This window comes from Mytilus galloprovincialis, chromosome 9 (assembly GCF_965363235.1).
Source record: "Mytilus galloprovincialis chromosome 9, xbMytGall1.hap1.1, whole genome shotgun sequence".
In the NCBI taxonomy this organism is placed as follows: Eukaryota; Metazoa; Mollusca; class Bivalvia; order Mytilida; family Mytilidae; genus Mytilus; species Mytilus galloprovincialis.
This window is the reverse complement of record NC_134846.1, coordinates 15,115,735-15,132,756: the sequence shown is the minus strand read 5'-3', so window position 1 is coordinate 15,132,756 and position 17,022 is coordinate 15,115,735. Positions and strand designations below refer to the sequence as shown.

General features: G+C 33.1%; 1 protein-coding gene across 1 annotated transcript in view; it reads left to right on the top strand.

Moving 5' to 3' along the window:
• Nucleotides 1-17,022, top strand: part of LOC143046495 (MAM and LDL-receptor class A domain-containing protein 1-like) — a 139,175-nt gene that overhangs the window by 74,787 nt on the left and 47,366 nt on the right. The window contains exons 17-25 of the mRNA XM_076219652.1: nt 3,127-3,218; nt 5,272-5,398; nt 6,214-6,389; nt 6,538-6,619; nt 8,590-8,751; nt 9,471-9,559; nt 13,204-13,333; nt 13,783-13,958; nt 15,146-15,233. Coding sequence (XP_076075767.1) covers nt 3,127-3,218; nt 5,272-5,398; nt 6,214-6,389; nt 6,538-6,619; nt 8,590-8,751; nt 9,471-9,559; nt 13,204-13,333; nt 13,783-13,958; nt 15,146-15,233 — 1,122 coding nt within the window. The remainder of the gene's footprint in view (nt 1-3,126; nt 3,219-5,271; nt 5,399-6,213; nt 6,390-6,537; nt 6,620-8,589; nt 8,752-9,470; nt 9,560-13,203; nt 13,334-13,782; nt 13,959-15,145; nt 15,234-17,022) is intronic.

Genomic DNA, 17,022 nt, shown 5'->3' with positions numbered 1-17,022 from the left:
GGAATTGCATTCTTATTGCCTATGATGCACAAATATAATCATTGTTAATTTAAAAGAAATGGTTACCAATGCAGTAGAATTAATTGATACACAAGACTGATATCCTATAAACATGTAAAAGATTCCCAACAAAAAAGGTTTAACTGCATTTGTTAAATTATTTCTAAGAAACAATGAATTTCAGTTTAATGGACAGTTATCATGACAAACAAGTTATGAGAGCGCCCATGGGTGGTATATTTTCACCATTATACCCATATTTTCATCAAATTAATGGCAATGGTTTGTACTAAACAACGAAAATCAGACACGATAATAAGAAACAAAAAAAACAAAAAACAAAACAAGCTCCTGATTTAGGACAGGTATATTAACTATACATGTATAAGCAGCAAATTGAATGTATTAGTTGGATCCAAACTCATTTCTAATGTGGAACAGGGTTTTACGGCATGCACAAAACAATTGATTAGCGAGTAGCTGAATTTTGTCTTATTGGTAGGAATAAACATTCCACATTCTATGAAACAAAATAATCGTACAATAACGTTTAATCCCGCTGCAAATGTTTGCACCTGTCCTTAGTCAGGAATCTGATGTACAGTCGTTGTCGTCTGTTTATGCAGTTCATACGTGTTTCTCGTTTCTCGTTTTTATATAGATTAGACCGTTAGCTTTCCCATTAGAATGGTTTATACTAGTAATTTTTGGGGCCTTTTATAGCTTGCTAAGGCTCTGTGTTAAATGCCGTACCTTGACCTATAATAGTTTACTTTTATAAATTGTTACTTGGATGGAGAGTTGTCTCATTGACACTCATACCACTTCTTCCTTTATCTATTTAATATATTTTTGACAGAAAAGTAAATAAAATGACTGAGGGACTTAGGTGAAATATTACCTCTACCAAAAAGAACCATAGAAGTGTCATCCGTTGGTAGTAGTTTGACCTTTTACGTTGGTAAAAATTAATATCGAAATAAAAACATTATTTATCTCCTCACTTTATATTTAACACCACTCTCAACATACCCACATTGTCCTGATTTACAATAAAAAAATCTATTATCCTCCGCACACATGATAATGAAAACACTGAGATATAATTTACAATTCAGTTGAAAGAAGAATTAGCTTAAAAAAAGTTCTAAGGTTCACGTATTGACTTTTTTTGTTTTAAAAAGCAACTTGTATTTAAAGTGTTTCCGTTGACCCCACTTGCCAACCAAGATGGCTAAAAATAGTACATAGTCCTGGGGTAAAATGCAAGTTTTGCATCTATAGAGAAATTTTGACCTGAGCAAAAATGTTGAGAATGTAAACATCTAAGGTAATTTTGGCCTATTTAACCTGTTTAACGATTTTTAGAAAGATGAGAACTTGTTCTAAATCTTTACTAAGGCACCAGCCTCCCTAACAACACGACAGGTTAGCTACTGTTACTAAATGTATTCACACTGAAATATAGTTTCCTATAGTTCTCATGTATGTGCACATAAAACACATAAAAACTGAAAAATGGGTATATTTTTGGAGCAGTTCAATCAAGAATGTATGATATTAATGTGTGTTGATGTGCAGGCTTTTTTTAAAAACATTTTGATTAGGTAATTGAGTATTGATACAATACTGGTATGATTGAGAACTGTCATTATCACTAAACAATCAGAGACAAGGAAGACCTTTAATTAAAATGCCCAACCTGTCAATCAAATTGACCACATTACTTATCAACCTCAGTCTTACATAATTATACAGACAATTCAATATACATCTAATTCTTAATACACAAGTATTTGACCTCATAATTGAATACACAAATGTATATATTAGATGTTTGGTATATATAAGGATGATAGATTTATTTATTGCCTATTACTTTTGATCTACATTACATAAAGTGATTCTGTTAATTATGTCTGAAAGATAAATGATTAATGGATTAACAAGATCTTTAAAAACAAAATGAAATATGAACATACATATGAATATATAAAAGGCCTATCATTAACTTGATAAATTTCCAATAATCATCTGTGATTAATCAACAATTTAGATTTATTTTAGTTCACTTTTTTTATCAGGATTTGGCTTTTAAGTTTTAAAATTTTGAAACTTTTAATTTTAACAAACCATTGTTTATTAGTTTATTCCCCATCAATCATTATGTCTATTTTAGTCATTTGAATTTTTATTAGGAGTGAACATATATTTTGCAATCAAGAAAGAATCCACATTTCAATGAAATAAGTTTTTTAATTTGTATACATTGAAAAAGTATATTTTCAATGCCCTGGCTGTGTTGAAAAATACTTAAAAAAAATTGATCAAAAGGCACTCTACAACATTTAATCTTCAATGTCATATAACCTCTGTTTCAACTTACAAAATGCCCCAAAACAACATTTTTAGATTATTTTTGTTCACACTTTAAAGTTCTTAGTTGTTGGTCTAGATTTTATGTCTTACAAGGATAGTTAATAACATTTACTAGAAGGATTTTTGATTTGCATTTTTTTGTTTTTGTGAAACAGGTTCAGAACAGGCAACATTATTTGGATAAGATATAAACTGCAGTTTAAATTAAATTTTGCAAATTAAGAGACCCATATTATTTAATTTGAGCTCATTTTATCCTCATATTGTAAAAGCACTTTTCCTTCTAAAGACCTGCTGTTAATGCAATTTTCAGCAATAGTGCATTATTAATGTTTATTTTTCCCCACCATACCTTAATATGCAATTATTCAAACTACTCTTCTAATCTTTCCATGAGTGATTTCCATCACTTTGATTTACAGGAGTTATTGCCCTTTTGTCTAAGCAGTCTAATTATTTCTTTCAGGAGTTATTGCCCTTTTGTCTAAGCTGTCTAACGAATTCTTACAGGAGTTATCGCCCTTCATTGATTGTCTATTGTAACAAATTATAAAAGATGAGCAGGCTTTTGTGCCTTTGTACTTTTGTGCTTGAAAACAATGTGAAGATTTTTTGCTCGTTCGCTGCTATCACTCGCCAAAAAAGGTTCACATTTTGGCTCATGTCTGATATTTTATAATATATATATATGTATAGAAAACCTGATAATACTTATTTGAATAATAACTTTTTTTAACAATTTTTCAGCATCCTATCAACTTATTTGTACATTTGAGTTTGGAGAAAAATGTCTTTTTGAGAATGAAGGAAGTAATGTAATAAATTGGGACACTTACAGTGTAAGTTAACAATTATATGCATTTTTATAAATAATAGATTTAGGTCCTTTTTGGTCATATAGATCTTCAACTGTTTTGTGGTCCTTTACACATCCTTTGACATTCCTCAGATGAAGGGTAATCCCAAAAAAGGGTTGTTTTCATTTTTGAAGGGATTGTAAGAAATTTATTATTTGAAATACAGTCATTTAAAGAAGGATTACAGATAAAATTGAAAATGGAAATGGGGAATATGCCAGAGAGACAACAACCCTACCAAAGAGCAGACGACAGCCCAAAGCCACCTATGGGTCTTCAATACAGAATGAAAGTCCTGCACCCGGAGGTGGTCCCCAGCTGGCATTAAGGAATTGAATCTTTAAAATACAAAGTATATTTAAACAGGGATTGCAGATTGTCTACCCCCTCTCTATCTCACCTGCCATTTATAGATGGTCAGTAACTTGATTGAAGTACATGTGCCTTATTTTTTTGCCCCATTTATTATGCCCCATTTATGGGCATTATGTTTTCTGGTCTGTGCGTTCGTTCGTTTGTTCGTTCGTCTGTCTGTCCCGCTACAGGTTAAAGTTTTTGGTTGAGGTAGTTTTTGGGTCGAGGTATTTTTAGCTCACCTGGCCCAAAGGGCCAAATGAGCTTTTCTCATCACTTGGCGTCCGGCGTCAGTCGTCCGTCGTCCGTCGTCTGTCGTCCGTCGTCGTTAACTTTAACCAAAAAAAAAATTTAAACAAACATGGCCAAAATCATTATTAGGGTATCTAGTTTAAAAATTGTATCCGGTGACCCGCCAAACCAACCAAGATGGCCCCCATGGCTAAAAATAGAACATAGGGGTAAAATGCAGTTTTTGGCTTATAACTCAAAAACCAAAGCATTTAGAGCAAATCTGACATGGGGGTTAAATTGTGAATCAGGTCAAGATCTATCTGCTCTGAAATTTTGAGATGTATCGGACAACCCGTTGATAGGTTGCTGCCCCTGAATTGGTAATTTTAAGGAAATTTTGCAGTTTTTGGTTATTATCTTGAATATTATTATAGATAGAGATAAACTGTAAACAGCAAAAATGTTCGGCAAAGTAAGATCTACAAATAAGTCAACAGGACCAAAATGGTCTGTTGACCCCTTTAGAAGTTATTGCCCTTTATAGTCAATTTTTAACCATTTTTCGTAATCTTAGTTATCTTTTACAAAAATCTTCTCCTCTGAAACTACTGGACCAAATTAAATCAAACAAGGCCACAATCATCATTCGGGTATCTAGTTTTAAAATTGTGTCCAGTGACACGGCCAACCAACCAAGATGGCCGCCATGGCTAAAAAAAGAACATAGGGGTAAAATGCAGTTTTTTGCTTATAACTCAAAAACCAAAGCATTTAGAGCTAATCTGACAGAGATAAAATTGTTTATCAGGTCTAGATCTAACTGCCCTGAAATTTTTAGATGAATCAGACAACTCGTTGTTAGGTTGCTGCCCCTGAATTGGTAATTTTAAGGAAATTTTGCTTTTTTTTGTTATTATCTTGAATATTATTTTAGATAGAGATAAACTGTAAACAGCAATAATGTTCAGCAAAGTAAGATTTACAAATAAGTCAACATGACCGAAATGGTCAGTTGACCCCTTTAGGAGTTATTGCCCTTTGTAGTCAATTTTTAACCATTTTTCGTAAATCTTAGTAATCTTTTACAAAAATCTTCTCCTGAAACTACTGGGCCAAAAGAATCCAAACTTGGCCATAATCATCTTTGGGGTATTTAGTTTAAAAAATGTGTCTAGTGACCCGGCAAACCAAGATGGCCGCCACAGCAAAAAATAGAACATAGGAGTAAAATGCAGTTTTTGGCTTATAGACCATAAAATAAGTCAACATGACAAAAATGGTCAATTGACCCCCTAAGGAGTTATTGTCCTTTATAGTCAATTTTTAACAATTTTCATAAAATTTGTAAATTTTTACTAACATTTTCCACTGAAACTGACACAGGCTCTTTAGAGCCTCTAGTTTAATAAATTGCATTATTTTCATTATTTTATTTTCTAATAAATAGCAAGGTACGCCATCAAGCAATACGGGACCAAACAATGCTCATGGGGGGTTCCAATACGTGTATACAGAGATGTCAAGAAAAAATCCTGGTGATAAAGCTACCATGTCTACAACTTTACAGTTACCAAGTAAGATATAAAAAATAGCAAGAGTATAGGAGCTACTTGTTTATATAATTAGTTATGACAAATAATACAACTTCACCGTTACCAAGTAAGATATAAAAAATAACACGAGTGTAGGAGCTACTTACATTTATAATTAGTAATGACAAATAATACAACTTTCAGAATTGAAGTGACTAAGGGTAATTTCGTTGTTTCTACCACGAAACAAAAACAATGTAATATGGTAGAGTATCCAGTGATTATAATGTTGTTAGCCAATCAAAACCTTCTAATGTTCACTTTGTGTCTCACTTGACAGAGTCAAAAAGCAAGACATAGGTATGCTGTTTCTGACGGCGACTGCAACGTCAACAATGTATTAGTTTGAGCGACAAGTTGTTGGCCCATCGTATTTGGTATGCAGTTGTATTAGCATTGACACTTCTCATTTCTGTGAATATTATTTGGCTGCCCCCTCAGTCATGGTCTATTGACATTGAAACTTTTGCTTATTTTACATGTATTAGTTTTGATAAGGTCAGTTTATGAGAACTACGTATACTAATGGCAGGACAATGATATTTGGTATGCAGTTGTATAAGCATTGACGTATTTCATTTCCATGGAGATTATTTGGCTCCTCCCTCTTAGTCATGGTCTATTGACTTTAAAAATTTTGCTTAATTTACATGTATTAGTTTGTGATTAGGTCAGTTTAAGGGGAGACCAATGTTAATTGGTATTCAGTTGTATAATCATTAGCACATATAATTTTCATGGAGAATATTTGGCCCCATGTTATATGACATTGTAATGTGTAATCTTATACATTGTAGCTACTAGTCGCTGTATGATGTTTTATTATCACATGAAGGGATCTACTATGGGTACTTTAAACATATACTCTGAGGGGACAAATACAGCGAAATCTAATATATGGACACGGTCTGGTGCTCAAGGCGATGATTGGATCAAAGCAGAAATAGACATACCTTCCATTAATGGTCTAAAGGTAAGCAGCTTATTTGATAGACATACGTCTGCCATTAATAGTAAATTATACGATGATTGTGAAAAGAATTTTCTACACAAAATTTGAAAATAAGACTAACGACTATTATGATTGTAGTTTAGATATATAGTGTTGTGACTTGTTTCAGATGACAATTGAAGGTGTTCGTGGATCTGATTGGTCAAGTGACATAGCCATTGATGATGTATCGCTTATTCCAGGAACTTGTGGTAAGATTATTACATAGATTTAAAGGGGAGGTAATCAGAATTGAAGGCTGTTGTTCTGTCTCCCATGTGACCTGTTGAGAGGAACATTGAAATAACACACGTCGATCCATATAAGTGCTCCCACATGTAGAATTCTTGCCAGATTTTTGTCTCCCTTGACGGAGTCAAAAAGCGAGACATATGTATGCTGTTTCTGGCGTTGGCGGCCGTGTCGGCGTCAACAATGTATTAGTTTGTGATTAGGTCTAGTTTATGGTGAACCACTAGTGGTAATTCAAGATATTTGGTTTGCAGTTGTATAAGTATTGGCACATCTCATAACCATGGAAATTATGTGGCCCGACCCCCTCAGTTATGGTCTATTGTCTTTGAAACTTTCCATAGTTTTCATGTATTAGTTTGTGATTAGGTCAGTTTATGAGGAACCACTAGTGGTAAGTTAATGATAATATGTATGCAGTTGTATAAGCATTGGCATATTTCATTTCCATGGAAATTATTTGGCCCCGCCCTCTCAGTCATGGTCTATTGACTTTGAAACTTTTGCTTAGTTTTCATGTATTAGTTTGTGATTAGGTCAGTTTATGGGAAACCATTAGTGATAAGTAAATGATATTTGGTATGCAGTTGTATAATCATTGAAATATCTTATTTCCATAGAGATTGTTTGGCCCCACCCCCCTCAGTCATGGTCAATTGACCTTGAAACTTTTGCTTAAGTTTTCATGCATTATAATCCTGGTACCTTTGATAACTATTATATTAGTTTGTGGTAATATTGGTTTACGGGGAACCACAAGTGGTAGGTCAATGATATTTGGTATGCAGTTGTATTAGCATTGGCACATCCCATTTCCATGGAGATTATTTTACCCCGACCCTCAGTTATGGTTTATTGACTTTGAGATATTGCATAATTGACATGTATTTGTTTGTGTTTATGTTTATGTTTTCTTATGATAAGTCAATGGTATTTGGTATGCAGTTGTATTAGTATTGGCACATCTCATTTCCATGGAGATTATTTTACCCCGACCCTCAGTTATGGTTTATTGACTTTAAAATATTGCTTAATTGACATGTATTTGGTATGCAGTTGTATTAGCATTGGCACATCCCATTTCCATGGAGATTATTTTACCCCGACCCTCAGTTATGGTTTATTGACTTTGAAATATTGCTTAATTGACATGTATTTGTTTGTGTTTATGTTTATGTTTTCTTATGATAAGTCAATGGTATTTGGTATGCAGTTGTATTAGTATTGGCACATCTCATTTCCATGGAGATTGTTTATTCTTGTACCTTCAGTCATGGTTCATTGACTTAGAATATTTGTAAAACTTACATGTTATAGTGCTGCTATTTTAATTTCAAAATATGCATTATTGAAACTACAAAAAGCAAGACATATCTCTGTGATAACAGTTTATTATCAAACTTGTACAGTAGATAAATATCGGTATAAATGTCAAAAGCAAGTCAATGCTGATCAACTATTTTTAAAAGAGTTTTTTTCAATTTGGAAATACATGTATTAATTTTCTGAAAATTGTATTGTAAGCACTCTCTAGACTTTTATATTTATATCAGCAATGTCGAGGAAAAGTTTGCAAGTATTATAGTATAGATCAAATATTTTTGAAAGAGTTATGGAAATGTTAATTACATTTGAAATTGCATTGCATTTGCTTTGAAGCAATTTTTTCACTATGATATATATATTAACTTTAAAAGAATGAAAACATTTGTTTTATTTATCATGGTTATTGTCCATGGACAGATAAAATATGTGCAATTGTTCTTCTATTTAAATGGAAGTTATTGTATAACCTTGGGGATTGTGCTTTCAAATTTTACGAGCATAATAAGTATCTTATATTATTATTTTTGAATATTAGCTAAATAGAAAGAAGAAATATTTTAAAAAGTCTATTAAGAAGTCATGGTAAATGTCCATTATTTTACAGGCAACCCAGTTACATCTGGTCCAACGACAGCTGGTCCAACAACGGCTGTACCAGTTACAGCTGCAACAACTACTGCTTCACCAACTACAGCTGCACCAACTACTGCTGCACCGACTACTGCTGCACCAACTACCGCTGCAATAACTACGTCTCAACCAACAGGTATTTATTTTGATGTTTTATGGTTACATCTAATCTGTACATCTTTACCAACACTTTGTAAGGGATGAAAAGGGGAGTAGAAGCCTTCTCATCCAGAATATCAGGAAAATAAATGACAAATCTTGAATACTGTAAATTTAGAAATAATTGCAAGGTTTTTGTTATGGCGAAAAATGCGACAGAGTTGAAAACGCAATAATTTGAACTCGCAATTTGAAATGTTTTATATTAATTAAACAGAAATTTTCTCAAAAATTATAAAAATTATTTGTTTTTCTCTTATCCTTTCAGAAGGCACCTAGACATGTACTTTTGAGGGTGGTGCTGTATGTTTTCTCTTATCTTTTCAGATGGCACCCAGACATGTACTTTTGAGGTTGTTGCAGCATTGTTGCTGTATGTTTTTCTCTATATTTTCAGATGGTACCCAGACATGTGCATTTTAAGATGGTGCTCCAAGTTTTTCTCTTATTTTTTCAGATGGCACCTAGACATGTACTTTTGAGGGTGGTGCTGTATGTTTTTCTCTTATCTTTTCAGATGGCACCCAGACATATACATTTTAAGATGGTGCTCCAAGTTTTTCTCTTATTTTTTCAGATGGCACCTAGACATGTACTTTTGAGGGTGGTGCTCCATGTTTTTCTCTTATCTTTTAAGATGGCACCTAGACATGTACTTTTGAGGGTGGTGCTCTACGTTTTTCTCTATATTTTCAGATGGCACCCAGACATGTACCTTTGAAGATGGTGCTCCATGTTTTTTGGTTGAAGCTACAAATGATGATTTTGATTGGACATTTAGAAGTGTAAGTCAAAGTAAAAAGATTTTATTCATGTAAAATCCAAAATATAGATTGTCAACAACACACAAACTAAGAACAAACATGTATCATTACGATCAATTACATTACAAATACATAAGATGATAGAATATATATGTTTGATACATGTATATCAGTACAAAACATAAAAAGAAATATAACTTCATCATGAACAGATTTATAATTTAGTCTTAGATGCCTGGGTATTACTTCATCATGAGCAGATTTATAATTTAGTCTTAGATGCCTTGGTATTACTTCATCATGAACAGATTTATAATTTAATCTTAGATGCATGATTTTTGTTACTGGCTTTGAACTATAGCTGTCAGTACTATGAGTTCTCTCAGATAAGTCCTTTTGTTGTATGGGATGTAAAAGTACCCATTAACTCCACTCTGTGTTTTTATGTCTCACTTATTATGCCTTACTAATTAGGGGCATTATGTTTTTATGTCTCACTTATTATGCCTTACTAATTAGGGGCATTATGTTTTTCGGTCTGGTTTCAGTTCATTGATCCTTCTTTCAATTGTTATACATTCGGCTGTCTGTCTGTCTCACTTCAGGTTTACAGTTTTTTGTCAAGGTAGATTTTGATGAAGTTGAAGGCCAATCAATTTGCAACTTAGTACACATGTTCCCTATAATATGATCTTTCTAATTTGCATAATTATACCCCCCCCTTTAAAAAATACCCCAGCTTTAAAAAAGGGGGTATACTGTTTTACCTCTGTCTGTCCATCCTTCCATCCTTTCGTCAGTCCGTCCGTCCCATGAATATTTTTCGTCCCATTTTTCTCAGGAACTACAATACAGGGATTTCTGAAATTTGGTTTCAGGGTTTATATAAGTCAGCTATACCCTGTGATGCGTTTTCAGATTCATCACTTGCGAACCTCCTGTTTACCGAACACTTGTATGATTTTACACATGATAGCCAAGTTGACAATTTTCGTCACATTTTTCTCAGGACAACTACAATACAAGGATTTCTGAAATTTGGTTTCAGGGTTTATATAAGTCAGCTATACTGTGTGATACGTTTTCAGATTCATCACTCGTCAACTTCCTGTTTACCGAACACGTGTATGATTTAACACATGATAGCCAAGTTGAAAATTTTCGTCACATTTTTCTCAGGAACTACAATACAAGGATTTCTGAAATTTGGTTTCAGGGTTTATATAAGTCTGCCATACTGTGTGACACGTTTTCAGATTAATCACTTGCGGACCTCCTGTTTACCGAACACTTGTATGATTTAACACATGATAGCCAAGTTGAAAATTGTCGTCACATTTTTTTCAGGAACTACAATACAAGGATTTCTGAAATTTGGTTTCAGGGTTTATATAAGTCTGCCATACTGTGTGACACGTTTTCAGATTCATCACTTGCGAACCTCCTGTTTACTGAACACTTGTATGATTTTACACATGATAGCCATGTTGAAAATTGTCGTCACATTTTTCTCAGGAACTACAATACAAGGATTTCTGAAATTAGGTTTCAGGGTTTATATAAGTCAGCTATACTGTGTGATGCGTTTTCAGATTCATCACTCGTCAACTTCCTGTTTACCGAACACTTGTATGATTTTACACATGATAGCTAAGTTGAAAATTTTCGTCACATTTTTCTCAGGACAACTACAATACAAGGATTTCTGAAATTTGGTTTCAGGGTTTATATAAGTCAGCTATACTGTGTGATACGTTTCCAGATTCAGCACTCGTCAACTTCCTGTTTACCGAACACTTGTATGATTTAACACATGATAGCCAAGTTGAAAATTGTCGTCACATTTTTCTCAGGAACTACAATACAAGGATTTCTGAAATTTGGTTTCAGGGTTTATATAAGTCTGCCATACTGTGTGATACGTTTTCAGATTCATCACTTGTCAACTTCCTGTTTACCGAACACTTGTATGATGTAATACATGATAGCGAAGTTGAAAATTTGCGTCACATTTTTTCTCAGGAACTACAATTCAAGGATTTCTGAATTTGGTTTCAGGGTTTATATAAGTCAGCTTTACCGTGTGATGCGTTTTCAGATTCATCACTTGACAACTTCCCATTAACCGATCACTTGTATGGTTTTACACATGATAGCCATGTTGAAAATTGTCGTCACATTTTTCTCAGGAAGTACAATACAAGGATTTCTGAAATTTGGTTTCAAGGTTTATATAAGCCAGCTATACCGTGTGATGTGTTTTCAGAGTCATCACTCGACAACTTTCTGTTTACCGAACACTTGCATATTTTTACACTATTTATATTATCCACTTGTGGCGGGGGTATCATCAGTGAGCAGTAGCTGGCAGTTTCACTTGTTAGAGTTTTTACCCTAATTTCATGGTCCACTGAACACAGAAAATGATAGTGCGAGTTGGCAAGTTAAAGTTTTTGTTCAAGGTAGTGTTGGGTAAAGCCCTATGTTACTGACTTGATATCTAAAGCGTCCTGAAAATGCATGAAATATTTGCCACTGGACATCAAGCAACCAACAATCAATGATATCTGAATTTTCCAAGGCTTACCACTACCTTATGTTACTAACTTGATATCTAAATCTTCCAAGGCTTATCACTACCTTATGTTACTGACTCGATATTAAATGCGCATCTGGTGCAAGAAAATTGGTACCGTTAATTTTTTTACTAAATCTTCCAAGGCTTACCACTACCTTATGTTACTGACTTGGTATCTAAATCTTCCAAGGCTTACCACTACCTTTTTGATTCACAAAATATAGTCCATTGATGTTAATCAATGTAATGATGCTCAGATATTCAAGTCACAAAACATTGTTACACCTGTCAAGAAAATTATAAAACTTTTGCAAGGTGCAGAAATCTAATATATCTTCTAAAATTATAAATGATGTTATTGAGTCAATTTTGAAAATTGAAGATATCACTTATTGTCCAGAATTGTAGTTGAATCACCTACAACGAATTCTTTATTGACACTATTAAATTTTACTTCCCACTGATAAATTAAAGCAATTTTTACCCTTTTGTGCTTACAACCTTTTTTTACACCACTTTCCCAGGTTAGGAGAGGGTAGGCCTGCTAACATTTTCAACCCCACCACATTCTGAATGTGCCGTTCCCAATTAAGTCTGGAGCTTGTAATTCAGTGGTTGTTGTTTCTTACTGTGTTAAATGTTTGTTTTTCCTTCATTATTTTGTACATAAATTAGGTTGTAAGTTTTCCTTGTTTTAATTGTTCATCATCTACTTTTTTTATACGGGCTATACAAGATTTTCCCTTCAAAGCTAAAAACAACAAACAAAAATTACAAGTAATAAATTTAATGCTTCTGAAGTGCTTCTCTGGATTTACTTCTTCAGGAACACTTAAAACTGAATATGTTAAAGCCAAGGATGTATAAGTACCCAAACAGTTGAAGAGTTATATGACCAAAACATACCTAAAAATAGCCAAATCCATCTAAGGTCATCTTTGCCTGAGGCAGTTATAATGGAACAATTGTAGAAATGTTTGTTCTAAATTTTAACTGTAAGACTGAAAGAGTCATTAAAAAGGTATATACATATAGAAACATTCTTTAAAGATAATTTATAGTACTTTATTTATGTAATTATATATAGGGAAGCACTCCATCTGGAGGCACTGGACCACAATCAGCTGTAGAAGGTAGTAAATACAAGTATGTAGAAGTTTCTTCACCAAGAGGTAGCAACGATGTGGCTAGGTTGGAATCATCAGCAAACTTAAATGGTAAATTATATATTATTTATTTTAAGGAATTATCAATAAAACGATATTCTGTGATATAACTTATTATAGAAATAAACTCATCATAGATGCCAAGATTAAATTTTGTATTTATGCCAGACGCGCATTTCGTCTACAAAAGACTCATCAGTGACGCTCGAGTTCAAAAAAGATAAAAACGCCAAATAACGTATGAAGTTGAAGAGCATTGAGGACCATATTTCCTAAAAGTTTTGACCAATGAGAATATGCTAGCCTTTCTGTAAAAACCAGTAAAATGCAACCAAAAGAAAGTAAATGTCTCATGAATAAAGAGAATATGCTAGCCTTCCGTTAAAAACAGTACATAATCAAAAAGATGAAGAAAAAATATATTTGCTTATTTGATCTTTAAAAAAAGAATTTCAGCAATTTGTTATTGAATATAGAATATATTGTTTTTTCCTTAACAGCAGGTGACTATTGTTTGACGTTTCAATATCACATGTTTGGTTTGGATACAATGGGAGATCTCAAAGTATCAACCGGAGTTACAGCCCCTAAAAATGAAGTATTTATAGAATCTGGTAACCTTGGTGACCAGTGGAACAAGGGAATGGTTACTATTTCTAATGCTGCAGGAATGAAGGTTTGTTTGTTTATAATTAGATGTCTTTATATAAATGGTATAAATTTCAGGAATGAAGGTTTGTTTGTATACAATTAGATGTCTTTATATAAATGATATAGGTTCTGGATGGGATTACAAAATAGAGAACAATATTTATAGAATAAAAGGTAAAAAAAATAATGAAGAGAGAGAAAAATGGTCCAAAAAAAATTTGTATGGTCCACAGAGCTATAAATTAACCATTATGTCTTATTTAGAAATTTCTATAAAAAGATAAAATCTGACGGGCAGAGATGTGTAGAAGGTTGAGACCTATTGTGTTTTTTAAAGTCAGAACTGTTGAACATCTTTTACTTGTGTTGAAGCCCCTTAATTATCAATTTGACTTTTTTTTATTTTTGCCTTTCATCTTGAAAATTATATAAATGGATAGAGAGAAAATTCAAATTATCAAAATTATCAACAAACAATTTGTTCAAATAACTCCAATGGCTGAACTGGTCAGACTACTAGTTATTGTCTTTCAATTACGAATGTGTCCATTGTTGAAGATGATACATAGACCTAGGTGAGCAACACAGGGTCTTTAGTTCAATAGTTTCCTGCTTATTGTTGTGATCCCCCTAAACAATTTCTTTGAATTTGAATAAAATATTAAGGAAATCACTGATATAAAAATTATAATAATAAACTACTGTAGAAACATTAATTTTTGTGGGATTAACATTTTGTGGTTTTATCTGTATATATAAGATTTAAAGGGGATTTAATTTTGTGGTTTCCATTAAATGGAAGTGATAGTATATAAAGGTTAATTTTCGTGGTTTTTTTTAATTTCGTGGATATATTCTTTCCACTTAAAAACAATGAAATTAAATCCACCACAAAAATTTCTGCTTTTACAGTAGTTAATTTTCTGACATTGAAGATTCGTTATTTTTCATTCAGTTCCTATTTTCGTTGATTTTCTACAAAATTTAAATTATCTGAGGACGTGACTTTGTAAAAAACACAATCAAATATCCATGAAAAACATTTTTAATTCATCACCATTTATTGAACTTCACTAAAAATAAATCAATTCACAAAAATTAGACTTTTCGGCTGAAATCAAATATCAATTACCATGAAATTTTTCTAAGAATTGTTTTTTTTTACCAAGATATAATGAGGTGATTTAATTTTTAAAATTGTTTATCTTCCAGTTATTTATAGAAGCTAATAAAGTAACATCATGGAAAGGAGATATTGCTATAGATGATATACAACTAATGCCTGGAGTGTGTGCTGGTGGTATGTTAATTATAGTGGTTAGGGTAAGGGTTAGGGAGATATTGCTATAGATGATATACAACTAATGCCTGGAGCGTATGCTGGTGGTATGTTAATTATAGTGGTTAGGGTAAGGGTTAGGGAGATATTGCTATAGATGATATACAACTAATGCCTGGAGTGTGTGCTGGTGGTATGGTAATTATTGTGATATCATATAAAATTGAAAATGGAAATGGGGAATATGTCAAAGAGACAACAACCTGACCATAGAGCAGACAACAGCCGAAGCCCCTCATGTTTACTTTACCACATCTGGGATCTGTTTCTGTTTCTGTAAATAACCTGCCAATCAAGGCACATCTCCTGGAACCTGGAGTACAGTATATTATGAAAAAAAGAGTAAGGGTAAATTTTATTGGCACTACTTGGATTAAAGTAGTGACTTAAGAATATGTGATGTTAAGTAACCCTAACCCTAACAGAGTAGGGAATATCCTTTAAATAGTAAAATTTAAACCACGGGAAAATAAACCACTTTATGGTGAGTATTTTAAAGTTTTGATATCAAATTGAGAATGGAAAAGAGGAATGTGTCAAAGGGACAACAACGCGATCAAAGAGCAGACAACAGCTGAAGGCCACCAATTAGTCTTCAATGCAGTGAGAAATGCCCGCATCTGGAGACATGCTTCAGCTGGCCCCTAAACAAAAATGTATACTAGTTAAGTGATAATGGACGTCATACTAAACTCCAAAATATACACAAGAAACTAAAATTAAAAAGCCTACAAGATTAATAAAGGCCAGAGTAGGGAACATCTTTTAAATACCACTTACTGGTGAGTGTTATAAAGTGTTTATGTCCAACCAAGATAGAAGAGGGGAATTATGTTTTCTGGTCTGTTGGTCCGTTTATCTATCTGTTCTGCTTCAGGTTAAATTTTTTGGTCAAGGTACTTTTTTTTATGAGGTTGAAGTTCAATCAACTTGAAATTTAGTACACATGTTCCCTATAATATGATCTTTCTCATTTTAGTGCCAAATTTTTAACCCCAATTTCACGGTCCACTGAACATAGAAAATGATAGTGTGATTGGGGCATCTGTGTACTATGGACACATTCTTGGTTTTTTTGTCTCGCTTGGAGTCAAAAAGCGTGACATAGGTATGCTGTTTCCGGCGTCGGCGGGTGCGACGGCTAGAACAATGTATTAGTTTGTGATTAGGTGTAGTTTATGGTGAACGGCAAGTGGTAGGTCAATCATATTTGGTATACAGTTGTATAAGCATTGGCACATCTCATTTCCATGGAGATTACAATCACATTTTCTTAAAACTGGATGTTGACTTGACAATGGTAAAACACGGACCATAAACGGATACGTAAAATCCGTGTACGTGTACAAAGCACGACTGAGTGAAGAAGCTCTTTTCGCGTTATTTCTTCAACAAAATACTTGAAATGAACGTTGAATACGGGTATCAATGATAATTTTAGCATTTTTGAAGAAATGTAGGACGCATAATTAAATTTCCCACCTGTTCACATGCGCACATGTGTTCTAGTTCATATAACGTAGTTCTGGCGATTTTTCATTTAAAACCCTTTTAAATTTTTCATCAAATCATGTTGATAAATTAATTTCTTAGAATTTTAATCTTTTGGACTAAATCAATTAGATTAATAACCGCTGAAATGTAAGAAAATAGTATAGACCGATCAATTTATACGATGTCCAGTACTGAAAATAGTTTACCTGTCACCTTCAGCTGTCCAACAACTAATTAGCCTTGATTAAAATTAGAA